We start from the raw sequence: 17407 nt of genomic DNA on the forward strand, positions 1-17407 counted from the left end.
TGCCCAACTGGTGGCTACCCCGCCATGCGGCATAATGACCTTCGGGATCTCACCGCATCTCTCCTGCGTGAAGTGGCCCATGATGTCCAGGTCGAGCCACATCTCCAGCCGCTAACCGGTGAGACATTCCGTCACCGCTCCGCCATCTCCGAGGACGGTGCCCGCCTGGATGTGGCCGCATCGGGTGTCTGGGGTGGACGTTTCGAACGGGCACTACTGGACATCCGGGTATTCAACCCGCACGCCCGCTCCAACCGCCAACAGTCCATCACAGCCACCTACCGGAAGCATGAGGCCGAGAAAAGGCGCGCGTACGAAGAACGCGTCCGGGAAGTTGAACACGCGTCTTTTTCTCCCATTGTGTTTAGCGCTTCCGGCGGCTACGGCAAGTCCGCCTCCGCTTTTTTCAAGCGTGTCGCCTCTATGCTCGCCGACAAGAGAAAGGAGCCCTTCTCCTCACTTCTTGCCTTTATTAGGTCAAGGGTTTCCTTTTCTCTTGTTCGTGCCTCCAATGCCAGCCTCCGTGGTCACCGCAGGCCACGGTCTCAAGATGCCCGCCAGAGAGTCATTGACTCTGATGCTTCTGTGGTCCTTGCTGCTGCAGAGTGCTTTCGGTAACTATCCGTGGTGTGTTTGGCTACTGTTCTGCTTCAGTACCCCCCCCCCCCCACTTTTTCATGATTTTGCATGTTATCGTTTTCTCGGATTCCGGTTTTCCACTCTGTTATGTTCGAATCCATAGTCTGTTTAGTTTGTACACGATTTGTACGCAACTTCTCATTGTTTGTTTTTTGTTTTTGTTTTTTTTTACCAGGCGTGGGCCATCCCCTGATCATAGGTGCCAAAGACTACATTTCAGATCAAAAAAAAAAAAAAAAAACTTCGATGTACGCGGGTTCAAATTTCTCCAAAAACCTGACTGCGTGTACGCGTCAAGAGCTGTGCTTGTCTGATGACACGACCATCCATTTTGGTTTTTTCACCATAGACGTAGACGTAAACGGGAGTCGGAGAACGTGGTGTGATGACGGCCTAAGAAGACCGGGCCTACTAAATGAGTCTCAAACTTGTGTTAAAAATAGAAGACCGTGCTCAAACTGTGGAAAAAAAAATAGAAGACTGTGCTCAAACTGTGTAGAAGAAAATGGAAGAATGGGGGTAAAACTGTGTGGCGAAAAATAGAAGACCGGGGTCAAACTGGGTTGAAAGAATAAAAGACCGTCCTCGATTACAAGACCATCCTCGATTATAAGGCCGGGTTAGGACGAGGTTGAAAAAATAGTAGACCGGCCTACTATTTGTGGAAATACGGTAACTGGGCTCGTGTATGCAGTGCATTCCTTGAAATAATGTTAGACCCTAAATAAAAATGGTTCATGTGCAAGGCTGGGAGTCGCATGTGAAAGGCCCACGGGCTACGGCGACTCCCCTGTTCCTCGTACTGTGCATTAGGGTCCGGCGGATTCTGCCGGCAGAAAAATTAATTGGCAGAATTCGGCACTTTTTCTGGTTAGTTTCATGCATGTTTGGTATGTGGATAAAAACAAATGGAGCAGAATTCGAGGAATTGCCCGCCACAAGGTTTGTATGGTTCTGCCAATTTCACTGCTTTTCGAGCAGAATCCGCCGGTCCCTACTGTGCTGCATCAAGAGTATAAATAAGCTCCCGGCCCTGGTGCTTATTTTACTCCCTGCTCCTGATACATGCCGCATGATGTAGAAAGCTGGACGATCTTAAGGTGGCTCCTACCCCTCGGGTCCAAATTTGTTTTGTTTGAAACGTGGCTACAAACGATTGTACTTTGTTCCGTAGGATATCTAGTGTACGGAGACAAAATTTTATCAAGTTCTACCGGCCGGTTTCACTCGGGGGAGGGGCCAAACATAGCATACTCACAATTGCCAATTTAGGCCAAAAAACACCGGAAAACCACTTTTTTGGCCGTAGCACTCGTAGTTACCCCATTTTTCTTGATGTCCAACATCAGGACAGTAGTATACTTGCTAAATACCAGCATAAGCTTTAGAAGTGGGTAGAATTCTGCTAGAAGGTGACCTTTTTCTCTTTTCGGAATCATCCCATTTCAGCGCACACGTCCCACATATTAGCCCCGCCCACAAGTATTTGACACTGGACTTGCCCTGTATTCGATGGTTATGCTATCATAACCTAATAATGGTACTGTGTAGCAAGTTTGAGCAGGTTCTACCGAAGGTAACTCTTGAAATAAAACTTTGAAGTGTCAAGTGATGCCATATTTTCAAGAATCAGCACATTGCACTGGGACATTGTCCAACGCCTTAGAACCCCTGACTCCACCATATGACAGATACGTATCTTGCAATAATTGATTGCAACATCTTCCGAACATAGTAGTAGAGCTTTGGATCAAGTTTTAGCAGTTTCCACCGAAGCTAACTACCAAAATAAAACTTTGAAGTCGCCCACATACTAAATGCAATAGCTGAGCATGTGCATTGAGTGTATGGTCTAAAGGTTTTCACAACTAGCTCCAATGCGGCAGATACGTGTCTTACATTACTTGATTGCAACATCTTCAGAACATAGTAGTAGAGCTTTGGATCAAGTTTTAGCAGTTTCCACCGAAGCTAACTACCGAAATAGAACTTTGAAGTCGCCCACATACTAAATGCCATAGCTGAGCATGTGTGTTGTGTGTATGGTCTAAAGGTTTTCACAACTAGCTCCAATGCGGCAGATACGTGTCTTACATTACTTGATTGCAACATCTTCAGAACATAGTAGCAGAGCTTTGGATCAAGTTTAGACAGTTTTTACCGAAGCTAACTACCAAAATAGAACTTTGAAGTCGCCCACATACTAAATGCCATACATGTAGCTGAGCATGTGTACATGTATGCTCTAGTGTTTTTCACAACTTTCTCCAACATGAAGCCAATACTGATGTGGAATTTTTTGACTGCTTTGTCCAAAACACAGTGCTGAAGCAATGCACATTGGGCACTTTCTACTGGTAATGCAATTATTATTATACAATGTTTGCTGCCAACATAGCAAGCAATACTGCTATACTAAATGCGTATTCCATTGGGTACGGTCCAATGGCTTTTCACTTCGCATCTAGCCACTGTTCTTCGTGCATTACTTGAATGCTTAGTCTCCATGGTAATGAAGCTAAGAGCCACACTGGAGAAGTTTCTACTGAAGCTAACTACCAAAAATATAAAATGTCCAAGATGCTACTATTACATAAAGTAGCTGTGTGCAATGCCACTCTGTTGAACACAGTAAGCAAAATTGAGTCACTAAAACCCTATTTGCCAGATATAAGCTGTTGAGACTGATAGCAGCTGAGCTGTATGATCTGATATGGATGGCGGTTCCACACTGACCAGCACATGTACACGTGCACAGGCAGAAGAACATACAAGTAATACACCTAACGTTACTTCGAAGTCCATCTTGTAAATACAAGCGTATATACAAGCATCACTCCTGTTCTCCACAACCTGCAGTCCTGGGCCACTCCAGCTGGTCAGAGTGCAATAATTTCTGTAGCAGGCTTGACTTGGAAAGCTAATCACAACTGCCATGGCTGCAACATGAGTATTACCAGCGCTTTTACAGCGCTACTTGTATTATATTATTGTCAATCCATTGTGCAATTTGTGGTGCATGGCACTCGTTTTCAACAACCGAGTTTATGTCATTAGTTGCATATCCAACGCCAATAGAAAAAAGAAGGGGTGGGGCAAATTACCACGGTTCAACACTAGTCATATTGAACGGCGTTATGCCATGCCAGGCGCGCACACAAAACGCCCGCGCGAGTGCGCATGCATATACACACCCGGGTAACACACATTCGTGCGACTCTACATAGCCTGCACTGTCGTTCTATGTCATAGGAGTGAGTGCACACACATATATATGTACATGTAGATTGCCTAATTTTGCATACGTAATAAAATGTGTAAGTATACACACATGTGCGTGCACATATAGATAGACTCAGCGGCATACGCATGAGTGTGTGCCGATAGGGCCACATGCCAATTATCGGATTAGTCTGTGAAAGTTGCACAGCACGACAAACTTTCGAACAGTCTAAAGATATGACACAATGAATGTGGAATACCCACCAGTGTGTAAGACCATTTCATACCTATTTCGCAGCGTTTGTGATTTTCGGAACGTCCCTGTTGATATTTGATGTCCTCACTTGGTTGATGACACAGTCACAAATTATCAAATTCACCTCCAATGCCATCCAATCTGCGTTCCGCGATACATGTACAGTGAACGGTGTTGAGGAAAGCCATGCAGCAATAAAACAGTCGAGACTCCCAAGCAGAGGATACAATTCAACAGCGTATTGAAGTACGAATTGTTGTAAACAATTTTCAAGACACAATTACAAAATTTGAAGTGCGTCTTGAAACGTGTTTGAAGTGCTTCGATGTATTTACCTTCGACCTCCCTGAATCGATCCATCCACAGCTACCCGACGGATTTACCAGTCAGTGCGGGAGATGATCGAGCAAGTTATATTTGAAGGTCGCGAGATGTCAGTGGCACTGGCAGGAAATCTACACAAGCGTATTCTGAAATAATTTTCTAAGACTCAGGCGTGATTCAAGAGCGGACTTTGATTTCTCCCTTCTTATAGTACGAGCACCAGTCGACATTGCATTCTTGGAAAATCTTCTGCGAGTGCTGCCTTCCCCTTTCATAGAAAGAACGAGTGAAGAGGGACACTAGCAGCAGGTTCTAGCTAGGTCGCCAGAATTGCAGAAAAGCGAGAAGACGTTTCCTACAACGATTGATCGCACAAAAATCATCGCTACCGAACAATTTACTGAAAATCTACACTTTTCAAACGATGCGCGCGCAGAGGGTGTGAGCCACCTTAAGGAGGCTCCAACCTTCTGCGCTGCGCAGCCGGTCTGGCGCTCTGTTTTTTGCAGGCAAAAGTCTTGTTTTTGCCGATAAGTGCGAAAAGTTGGGAAATTCCCATCTCAACTTACTAAAATTTGAACTCCGCGATCGACAGTCTTATCAGAGAATATTGTTTCATTCTTCACCTGTAGTCTTCCCTGGGCCCCATCGAGGTTCCTGTTGTTTTTCCTCCGTTGTGTCAGTGGGTATCAGGGCATGTTTTCAAAAGCATCGCTGGTGTGAGCAAGAAGTCGACTTTACAGCTCGATTTCTCGAGATCCTGAATAATTTTGCTTGACGAAAAAATGAACAAGGAGAACGGAGCCAAGCTTCTCGATGGCTGTGTAACACCATGTACAAGGCCAGGGACCAAAACCTACTTTAAGCGCGTTTTGGAGAGAGAGACTGAAGTGGGTGCACAGACTCTGGTAAGTGGACCCACTTCTAATTCTCAAGTGGCGAAATATATTGCTACGCTGAAAACATTGCAGTCTTGAGTGAGTGGTAAATCGTTGATGAGCTACTGCTCAGTGACTTGGGCTATTTACGAAAGCTGTGACAGTGTCAGCTGCCAACGTCGCCAGCAGTAAGTCATCGATGCATCACCTGCGTCCACTTGAATAAAATGCAGCACTGAAAATTGAGTATGTTGTTTTGCAGTACTATTCTCTATTGTCAGTGTGTGAAGTATTTTGTAAATGTTGTGTTGTACAGCACCAGTGATTTGAAAATATTCCTACACTACTCGCACCAGTTCTATTATGATGAATGCATGCACCTCTACCCATAAGCACTATGTGCATGCACATACGCAGGCACGCGTGTGAGCCTAAATGTTGTTTGTGTGTGCGCGCGCGCGCACGCGTGCACAAGTGCATGGACAGCAGAATATGGTAACTAAGCTCAAGAGCATGCATTTTGCATGTGGGTGTATGCTATTGCGGGTGCGCGTATATGACGTACGTGTATTTGTGTGTGCAAGGGGTACTTGTTTGTGAGCATGTGCATGTAAGCGTACATGTATGTATCAATGTGTGCAATGCGCATGCACCCACATACACTTGTGGTTGTTCCATGTTATTGGGAATAGTGTATGATTATACCTAATGGGTGCTACAATTACTAGCAGTCGTTCATTGCCAATATTGAGTTGAACCTGCATCTACATTGTACATGTACTACAAACATGAAACTGCCCCCCCCCCCCCTCCAGAATATAATAATAATTGTTATCCTCCTCAAGCTCTTTGCCTGTTGCTTTATGAGAAATACTAGGAGTGAACTATTGCAAGAGTTGTGATGCAAAGCTGGTCTGAACTGTGCTCAGGGTCAGTAGGCCTCGGCCTGGATCATGAATAACGTTGTGCATGGATCATGCCGATATCCAGATCAAGGGCTAAAAAGCCCAGGAACCATGGCCTCATCTAGTCTCCATGTATACTATAACAATCTGGGGGACCATTCAATGCTTTTGACACAAAAAATTGGAGTAATACCACAAGGAATGCATAGAATGATCACCTTTCCTGAAAAATAGCAATTCCAAGAATGGTGGAAAATCGGCCAATTTTCTGTCCTATTTTTATTTTTGGAGGTCTAAAATGCACGGTAACCCCCCTAAAATTATATATTTCTAGTTTCTATGAAGTATGAGGATCCCAAAAATAAAATAAAAAGGGCATGTCCGTGAAGAAAATATGAAGCTGTGCACCCAATTGTACTTTGCGGACGGGCATTTCTGCGAAGTTCATTTTTGTACCAAAGTTACTATTTTTCTGAGTAGTCAATGCTGATTGCCAGATTTTCTTGCTCAAATGCTTCACTGTGATGTGTGAAAGGACTTGCAATCACAAAGAGAAGCCAGACAACTGGTAAATCTGAAATATGACCCCAAAACAAGCAAATTTAGGCTGAAATCGATAAATACACCCACCCCTAGAAATACACCTCAAACATCCTTATCTCCGCGGAAACACCCCCTGAATTTTTTTGTGGAGTAACATGGGATGATATAGAGCACACTCATCCACAAAAAGGAGAGGGTTTATGAAGAAAAAAAATCACCCCCAAAGGGTTGGAGCCTCCTTAACTGCATTCACTCTCAGTCTCATGATCAAACTCAAAATCCTTTGGGCTTTGAATTTCATCACGAGACTCGCACGCCACACGGTGAAACAGACCGCTGGTACATATCATTGTACTCGTAGGGTGGCTAGTACGCTCAGGAAGTGAAGAGCTCTCTGCAGATCTGGTGTCTGGGAGACGACGCATCGAGCCTGCACTGTACTGTAGGCACTGGGCACAGCTAGCTGTTCTCGTGCTATGACTATAAGTATAAGCCTATTGACTATTGTTGAAATCACTGCATGCGTATTTCGGAGGCAAAGAGCATACGATTGACCTCGTTCCTTGCCAAACAGAGAAATAACAGTTAGAGGCTTTCAGTTGGGTGCGCACCAGGGAGTCGTGAAAGGGTTTTCTCTAGTTTTCTCGGCTCCCTGGACCCTGGTGCGCTTATCTGCAAAGGGCTCGCGGGTAGCTAGCAGTGGATCTACTCAGTACAAGACGTGTGGATAGTTGCTCTGAGTCTCAGAATATGATCTACTGTGAGGTGATCTTCGAAACGATAGGCTTGGCCATGACATAGGGTGACATGAATCAAGACTACAGTCATAATGATAACCCCCGCTCTTGAGTCTAGAATGATGATAAATGCAGCTGTGGATGTTGCATGGAGTCATTTTCCGCTATGGCGAGGTCGAAACCAGCTGCGATACGTCGCTTTGGTCACCAGACACTCGCTACTCCTTCCCGAGCTTCCGCCAAGCGCTGCTCCTTCCTTGTATGCGCTGCCGCCTTGCGTTCACCTCTGTGCGTGCGCTTGTGTGCATACGTGTGCACTTGACTTGGAACTCGAACTCAGTTTACCAAGGCAATGATGGTCTACGCAACACCGCGGTTTCGTGCGATGCCGGGAGGTTCGTTTTCGGAGGGGTCGCTCGAGTTAGGTTCTCGGAGACGCCCTTTCCAGACCGCCCGGCGCGACATATGTCATGAGAAGCATACGTAAACAACTCACCTACACGTACCGCCGTCGCACGCAGCGGTACAGTACGCACAGCTCGGTGGGAAGCGTGACAACAACGTGACCTATGTTCACGCCACGTCGAGCTAGTCTGAGCTCTGAGCGGCAGGCCGAGCACTGACAGTCTGTGGACTTGAGTCGTCGTTTACTTCCAGCAGCTGCTTCAACTACAAACAAAATTGTATCTCCTGCGTGCAGTGGATCTTGCTTTTTTGCCTGACAGATATCAGTCGAGCGAGCTCGAATCAAGACGACTACGCGTGGGTGTCCCAGCAGCTAGTGTCTCTGAATAGAGGAAGGCCGAGCTCGGGGAACACAAAGTGAGTTCGCGTGCGAGCTCCTGTTGCAGCTCGTATCCCGAAATCCCACTGCTCCAGGAAGCATCGGGTACCTGCAAAACTAGAGAAAACGGCACACCCGCAACTCGATACGGAACTTCAGGCAGGCGACGGTAGTAGATCAACTAGTACTAGCTGCACAGTCAGAAGCTTTCGAGTTATGCTTGCTGACAAGCGCTATCGGCCCAGCAGCACCGCCAGGTCGCTTTCATTCGGAGGCAAGGACCATGCCACGTCGGCATCCGAGCGCAGCGCTCTCCTAGTCGAGCGCCAGTCCCCCGGACTATCTCCGCTGCCCTCGCAATGTGGCTCACCACAGAGCGTGTTCGGCTCTGAGGAGTGCCTCTGGCGAGGTCATCCACTGTACGGGCGAGCCGAGTATCACTCCAAACCTCGTGCCTCCGTCACTGTGGCCCTGACACCCAGGCGTAGAAGTGTCGGGACCCTACCGAAGAAAAAGCCTTCCTGGTCGGGAAATGATCACAAAGGCAGAGGCAAGGTCCGACGCAACCTGTCGCGCCGCCACTCCATCTCGTTCGAGTCACCGCCGGTGCGGGAGCTGTCAAAACTGAAGGGCTTTTGCACACAGACGTCCCTGGAGGGCAGGCCTGGATTCGAGTTCGTGTGCAGTGAGCAGTTCCGAGAGAAGTACGACACGTACATGGGCCTTGACAAGGAGCCCACTGCCACTGGGAAACTGCCACGTTTTCTCATGCGACTGCAGTCCATGCTGTTTAGAAGCAATAGCAGGAGCAATGCATCTCAGCAGTCAGCACGGGATAACATCGGAGGCGGAGGCATGCAAGCATCCACCCCTCCCGGCAAGTCCAACACCTCCACACCGCACCATTCACCGTCACCACATGACGCCGCCTCAACCGGGAGGAAGCAATACGGAGTGTGCGACCTGTGCAAGGCCATGGACGGCAAACGCGTGCCGCAGAGGGCGCACGTGACAGAGCTGATTGACGCGAGAAAGCGCTTCAACCTTGGCCAGGACCAGGTCATGGACAGCGCAGAGAAACGAGCAAAGCCACGGCGCACGCTCACAGCACCATCGTTGAAAAGCCCTCAATCCGCACTGTCGCCGACGCCGCCACGAACGTGGAGGCAGTGGAGAAAGTCCGCTGTATATTCACCCCGTGCCAGGCGCTCACAATCTCAGCTGCCACGCAAGTTGGATTTCATCTTTGACGAGACGTACGCCTCGGACGGCCTCTGGATAAGCAGCAAAGGTCACTTTGCACTGAGTCTGGGCAAAGAGCAGCCTTTGGTCGCCCAGCCTGGCTTCAAGGAGGGTAGACACTCGTGGCGAATTACTGTCATGTCCAGCGCATCCGTTCCAAACGCACTAAAAGCTGTCAACGGCAATGCACAGCCGAAAGTGACTCCGCGAAAGGGCTGGAGAAAGAGGGTCAACTCCAGTGGATCGGACTACGCTCTCCCTTTAGACGCCATTCATATTTCCCCAAAGCTTGGCACGGAGAGAATACCTTGCTTCGCTGAAGAGGACGAGCTCATCAGCAGTCCAAGTTTTCTGCTGTCAGTCGGTCTGTGCCTCCAATCATATGTGTCTCAGCCTGCCTTCCCCGCTCATCGACCGACGATGGAGGAGACCGCCGCGCTCCGCGTGTCCGTACTGAAGGAAAGCAACAAAGCCAAGCAATCACCCAAGTCACCGCCCGCACCGCGTCACTCGTCCACTGCTGGACCACCGGCGTTATCTCGCAGTGTGTCTCTGTTGGACCGCTTCTCCTACAGGCGGTCCAGCTGCCAGACACTGGATGAAGACAGCGGTGACTCCAGCATGTGCAGTAGCGGCAGCGTCGTGCCAGACAACGTCTCTCCCAAGCTCGCTGAAGTGATGCAGACGGGCATGACCTGGAAGAGCGGCGATACGGGAACGGTTTCGGTCGACTGTACCGAGCAGTACCTTACCGTAACTAACCACTGCTCAGGTGAGGCGTACAGCTTACCGCTGGGTGATATGGTCAGCTACAACAACGTCGTCGATACTGAAAGCAGCGAGGAGAGTGATGATGATGATGATGATGACTTTGCGCTTGGAAATCGATTTCCATCGACTGTCGTGAATGGATTGGCACCCTACTCGGATGTTGTGCCAACCCCGTGCCGATCGCAGCACTTTGTCCGGACCAAGTGGCTGCACCCGTTCTTCGTCCTTCACGACCCGGCCATGGTACTGTTGATAATGCAGAGTTCCTAGTCAGTCTCAGTCTCCGGACAACAATCCACTTCAAAGTAGTCACAATAGCAGTTCTTGGCGTCTGAACCTGTCTTCCCAGCTCATCGGCTCGCAACGGAGAGATCACCTCGCCTCATCCCTGTTCGAACTTCCATGCCGATGCACCCTGTTGCCATAAATATCTCTTGTGTCTCTGGGCTCTTCTGGCCCATGCTCCACGTACCAGGTCAGTGTAACCAAATGCATGGCAAATAAACACGGGGATTCTAATCACATGACCCATGCTAGATGTCTTCTGGTTGGTCTGTCGCCATGAAGTTCCAAGCCAACTGATGGGGATAATTTGACTAGCCTTTCACAGCTTTACACCCGATCCTGTTTGGCAATAGGACATCTCGTGCCTGCACTGCAGTGATGTATTTGAGCAAATCGCACAGCCTTAAAATTCTTTGCAAACTTCATGCAGTCCAGCTTCCGGGACCTGTACCAGCCGAACCCGTGACGTGATGGCACCGGCTGGACTCATGCAGTAACAGTTAGGCCACAGTGTACAGGAACTGTGCGATTCACTTTACGATCTTTGTGCAGATCTGCTGATAGGGACATTTTTATATATAAATTCAATTGTTCCCCCGAGGCCATCCTAGATTCACGATGAAATAACCAAATTTACTTCTGAAATAGCTAGTCTAATTTTTAAATAGTTACGGCAACACCTGTTACAATTATGCTGCTAGGTACTACCAATAAGTCAATTCGAAATAACCTAAACTATGCTTGGCTTGTCGCAATTGAACATCAAGTCTCAGGTCCGCTTCAACTCATAATTATTTGAGTCAGTGTATACATGTACATACATAGTCGTGTGCCGCTTCTGCCATTGTGTCTGTGTGATCAGCCATGGCAACGAGAGGCGATCGAGTGTTTGGAAACAATATTAAATATTTTTGTGTTGCCTCCTGTATGTGTTAGAGCAGCTCAGTGTGATCCCGCATAGTGGTGTACCTTTGTAGGCAGTGACTACTGCACCTCTAGTTCTGGAGCACACTGAGGCGATGCACGCATTAAACTGACAGATCTACAGCAAAGAGTGGTACAAGTACCAATAGCAGCTATAATCATACTTGTAATGGACTTACTGCTCATCAATTTGAGGGAATGGAAATTTACTACTCCCTCGGATCTATCCACTGGGACATTTGCAGCATGCATATGCAGTTCAGCTGCAAGTCGTTTAATGCCACAAGCATACCAGACCCAGTGTGAAAGCAGAATGCACAAGGCATCCAGGACACACAGTGCAGATGCCACCATGTGAGCAACTGACTGACAAGAAGAGAGAGAGAGAGAGAGAGAGAGAGAGAGAGAGAGAGAGAGAGAGAGAGAGAGAGAGAGAGAGAGAGAGTCAGAGAGTCAGAGAGTCAGAGAGTCGATCTGCAAGAGTGCTTCAAGTGAAGTTGTGCCAAGCACCATGCTAGAACTATCACCTGGCACTCTACAGGCCTAGGTCAATGAAGACCGTTATTCATGGGTCCTGGACAGTCGCTGACACTTAATAATCTATACATCTACTACTGTAGTACAGAAAATCACGAAGTACATCGTCAACGAAAAGGCATTGCCCCCTGTAGAGCCTTTTGGTATACAGTGCAGCCTATATTAGATTCATCAATGCAGGCCCATCCACTCAATATGAACTACATGCACCGCGTTTACAGTCTTTCAGAATAGGACTGACGTGCTGGCTTCTCCCATGGCTGCCAGTAGCCTCCGTGAGCGGCAAAGTACGCACACGCCTCCTTTGCAACGTTCGGCAACGTATGCTGGTTGTGGTAGCCTTGGTCTTGCTCATCGCGAGGCTCGTCGGCGTACTTCATGTACCGTGCGAGTAAGCTCTTTGCAATGTCTGGCTGAGTGGTGTAGAGGTCCGTCGTTTCCGTCGGGTCCTCGATGATGTTGTACAGACAGTAGGGATCACAGTCTGGTAACGCCGGGCCCTTCGAGCATGGGTAATCAGGCGGCGAGTGCATCAACGAGTCGCAGCCGTCCTGCTGCTTGCCCACAATCAGTTTGTAATCGCCGACTATGATGGCCCCCTGGTCGGGATTCGAGTGAGTGTAGTTAAAGCCGAGAATGATCTCATCGTGGCTTGTCTGATTCGTGTCGCCGCTGAGAATCGGCCACACGTCCATGCCATCGACTGGGAATTTTCCCGGACCAGTATCGTTAGCGTCGACGCCGGCCATGCGGCAGAACGTCGTGTACCAGTCAGCAACGTGTATAAAACCTTGCAGCTTGGTGCCGCGCACCTTCTCGGGCAGAACCCCGCCGCTGGCAAACGCGCTGCTCCGCACGCCGCCCTCGAAGAACGTCTTCTTGCTGCCCTTCAGCGGGTGATTGCTGCCGATGCAGAGCTCTCCGCCGTTGTCGGCCGACACGACGATGAGCGTGTTGTTCCACATGTTCTTCTCCTTGAGGTGCTGCACGACCAGCGCAGTGACATTGTCCGCAATACTGACCATGGCCTGGTAGGTACGACGGCTCTTGCACGTCGAGTTCACCGCGTACTTGTTCAGCCACTCGTCCGGGGCTTCCAGCGGTGCGTGTACGTTGTGCAGAGAGAGGTACAGGAAGAACGGGTCCTGCGGGTTGTGCTTCTCGAACAGCTCGTTCACAACGGAGCAGTACGTGTACGCGTCGTACGTGCCATTACGCGGATCTGGAGCTTTGTTCGTCCAGAAGTCAGTTCCACACTGCACTCTCTGCGTGATGTGATCCTCGCCGCCCGTAAGAAATCCAGTCATTGTGTCAAATCCACGGTTCACGGGTAGGTAGTCTTCGCTCTTCACTCCTAGATGCCATTTACCTATCATGTGTGTCGAGTAGCCAGCTTGTTTGAGCTTGGCCGGCATGATGGTGAAGTTCAGATTCATTCCCAGATCGACGGTTTGTGGTACGATGTTCCACTGATGCGCGTGATGTGGAAATCGCCCACTCATCAACGAGCCACGACTCGGTGAGCAGTACTTGAATACGTAGTGACGGTCCAGAATCACTCCTTTCTGCGCCAGGTCGTCGAACATTGGACTCTTTATGGCTGGATTACGGAATCCCACATCGCCATAGCCCCAGTCATCCACCATGACAAACACGATGTGAGGTTTGGTCGGAGGCGGCGTTTGAGAGGCAGCAAGCGACGCCACCGCAACAATCAACGTCCATAAACTCACTGCCATAGCCATCATTAGTACCTGTATGCCACAGGTCGTAGAGTCTACGCAAAACTAGCGCGCACCACCGATGCCAATGGACACGTTCTGATCCAACTCGAAGAAGAAAAATCTTGTGCATTCAAAAATACACCACGATCCTCCTCCCGGATCTCTTGGATTTGGACACCGTGGGTTAGTGCAGCCTGTCTTTGTGGTATAGTAGATCTACAGTGCTGGCAACTGAAATCCGACCCCCTGAGCGGTGGGTTCACATTCTTTGCGATGTGAGCGCACCGCTCAGGGGGTCGGATTTCAGTTGCCAGCGCTGTACATGATCTGACTGTAATGAGTTGTGCTATGCATGATGTTGTAGCACATTCTGACACAGTGCTGGCAACTGAAATCCGACCCCTGAGCTGTGCGCTCACATCGCAAAGAATGTGAACCCACCGCTCAGGGGGTCGGATTTCAGGTACCAGCACTGTAGTTTAGTTACACTCTAGCCTACAGTCAGTGCATGAATGTACAGTCACGTGAGTGCTGCTCAATGAAGTCCAGTCGAGTTACTCAAAGGGGAAGTTAGTTAAGGCAAAAATTAAAATTTCACCAGTTGTAGTCTTCGGGGTGCTGAGTCGAATGGTCGTGGTCCGAGGAAGCTGAGACGCTCCCTTCCTACTTGAATCCCAATCGAACTCGCGCACTTCCACCGAAACTGGGTGACTGCGCCCTACTAGATGGGGATTTGTATGCAACATGTCACTAAAAGCGCCATTTCGTTCTTATAAAAGCACGGATGACCGCGATTGGCTCATATGTTGTAGCTTTTTGGACGCTGAGTCGACTGGTTTTGGTCCGAAAAGGCTGCGATGCGGCGTTCCTCCTTTATTCCCAATCGAACATGGTTGAAGAAGTGGTCACGTGCTCCTGCGTACACCAGTCACCTGGTCACCGTGCCTGCAGGGTACAACTTAGTTACTTACTAGCCTGTTTGACCTTTTTTGGGTGCAGTCCTGTCACTCGAGTTGAACTCGAGTTGAACCTTGGTGTGAAAGTTGTCACCTGCTGGCGTGGTGACCAGGTGATTTGGGTACCCAGGACCACGTGACTGCTTCTTCAACCATGTTCGATTGGGAATAAAGGAGGAACGCTGTATCGCAGCCTTTTCGGACCAAAACCAGTCGACTCGGCGTCCAAAAGACTACAACATATGGGCCAATCGCGGTCATCCTTGCTTTTATAAGAACGAAATGGCGCTTTTAGTGACATTTTGCATACAAATCCCCATCTAGTAGGGCGCAGTCACCCAGTTTCGGTGGAAGTGCGCGAGTTCGATTGGGATTCAAGTAGGAAGGGAGCGTCTCAGCTTCCGGTTCCTCGGACCAAGACCATTCGACTCAGCACCCCGAAGACTACAACTGGTGAAATTTTAATTTTTGCCTTAACTTCCCCTTCAAGACCAGTCAAGTGCGAGCTGGTCACTTCACTCATCCGTACTAGGCCTTGACGGATTATGCTAGCATAATTTTTCGCATAATCCCTACCAAAATCGAATAATCGCATAATTCGAGGCAAATTGCATACGAATCGCATAAAATTGTAATAATCCGCCTGTTCGCATCAAATTCCATACAGTTGTACATGTTCTACAAGTACAAGTACAAGTAGATGCACTAGGAAGTTGTAGGTTTACGACTCCCTTGATAACATGTCCAGTCCTCGTACAATCAGTGATGGTCGTAGCTAGGTCGGACGGTGCGTTGACCCCGTTGAACTTTTGTTACTACAGTACAACGCCCTCTACAAAAAAATTCCCCTGTTATTTTGCACAGAACCATTATGCATTAGCAGCATATGTGAGCATAATGCAGCATAATATGATAACTTTTAGCATAAAAATAGCATAATTCTGCAATTTTTTCAGCAATGCGAAAAGCATAATTTCACGAAAATATTAGCATAATCCGTCAAGGCCTAATCCGTACCAGGGTCGGTCGGTCGCGGTCGGGTTTATTTTTATTTTATTTTATTTTTTATTTTGGTTACTGCCATGTATACAATCATGTACATGTATGTGCATACATGTACAATTGTGCATATCGAATAGCTTTTGTCCATCAAGCCAGTCGATCAAATCATGACTGTAGACGATCCAGCGCAGCCATTGTCATTGTCCCATCAGACCCAGGTCCCCACCAGACCTTGGCCTCGCTGGCAAGCGAGTCTGAGGAGCAGCTCTCACCTTGAAAACGTCTGTCAAAGAGCGACGCGGTGGCGGAGCTGATTCTGTTTCAGGACCGATTGTGGATCGGAAGACAACATCGTCACCAAGCGCTTCATCCTGTTATTTTATTTGGCTGCTTCTGAAGTCGATGTCTGGACTGCTAGCTATTATTAGGCGCGTGTGTACAGTCATGTTAGTACATAGTCTAGTCATGCACATTTGCATGCACTATAAAAAAAACTTTTTGCGGTCGGGTGAAAAAAGACGGTCGGTCGGGTGACCCGAAACAACGAATTAATTCTGGGTGGCCTTTATAATATTAATAGAAGTAATTTTTAGTTACTTGACACAAGGGTGTTCATTGTTATCATGGCCCGACCCTGGCCTGGGACTAGCCAACCGCGAGCCAGTGTGTTTCCCCCTGCCTTATGCTTGCGCTTGTACATGTACTAGTAGTGGGGCTGTGCACAAGTGCATAATATCCTGCTAGAAACAAAGGAAGCACAGAAGTCCAGATTCTAGTTCAGGAACTAGTGGATTCTTTTTGTTCAAGAAGAAAGAGCATTAGAACATTATTATTATTATTATTATTATTATTTATTGCAACATCTCAAGACTCGGCGGAAACACCGGCCAATATTACGAGAGTGGGTGATTGCCAACCACGGCGATAAATAGAAAGAAGGGGAGGGAAAAAGAAAGAGTAGCAAAACGAACAGCAACAACAACTCCGTAAAGAAAGATAATGTCAAATAAAAACAGTGAAAAACACAGAGACGCAAAGGACATGTGGATAATGAGCTATGCATGTCGTAGTAAATAAGGGGCGGCACGGATCTTAAACAGGCGGAGTGAGGTCAGGTCCTTAACTTCTCTGGGTAGAGTGAGCCAAACAGAATAAGCAATAAAGAGAGGGGAGCGCAAAAGAGTGGATGAGTTACACTTAGGGAGTAAGAGTGAGTTTCTAGTTCTTAGAGAAGAGAACCAATTAAAACACATGAGATGAGGTGGGCACAACTCAAGCTTAATAGAATGGACTAGAGAAGCCAGGTGTGCACTGCGTCCATGTGATAACGGGGTTGTGTGAGCGATTTTATAAAGGGCGGATGATGAGAGCATGCGGGGTTGACGGAGGAGAATTTTAAGGATTTTCTTGTGATGTATTTCAAGCTTTGCAGCAGCGGAAGAGGATAACCCAACCCAAGACGTATCTGCATAATGAAATATTGGGCGAAGGTAGGCGAAATAAAAAAGAAGCTTGCAAGAAAGTGGGAGGTAGGAGCAGTGGGGGGAGAGAATTCCTAAGGATTTACTTGATTTTTTACAGATATATTCGATGTGAGGTACCCAAGAGAGTGCAGAGTCAATCACAATGCCAAGGTGTTTGTGAGAAGACACTATGTCAATTGGATTTGGAAAGTTGG

General features: G+C 48.1%; 1 protein-coding gene across 1 annotated transcript; it reads right to left on the reverse strand.

The window, feature by feature from the left end:
• Positions 1 to 11965: 11965 nt before the first annotated feature.
• On the reverse strand, positions 11966 to 13931 carry LOC135818032 (arylsulfatase I-like). The gene has a single exon (XM_065331356.1). It carries the CDS (start codon positions 13793 to 13795, stop codon positions 12263 to 12265), a length of 1533 nt encoding a protein of 510 aa, XP_065187428.1. The 5' UTR covers positions 13796 to 13931; the 3' UTR covers positions 11966 to 12262.
• Positions 13932 to 17407: the final 3476 nt, after the last annotated feature.

This window comes from Sycon ciliatum, chromosome 5, assembly GCF_964019385.1.
Source record: "Sycon ciliatum chromosome 5, ocSycCili1.1, whole genome shotgun sequence".
In the NCBI taxonomy this organism is placed as follows: Eukaryota; Metazoa; Porifera; class Calcarea; order Leucosolenida; family Sycettidae; genus Sycon; species Sycon ciliatum.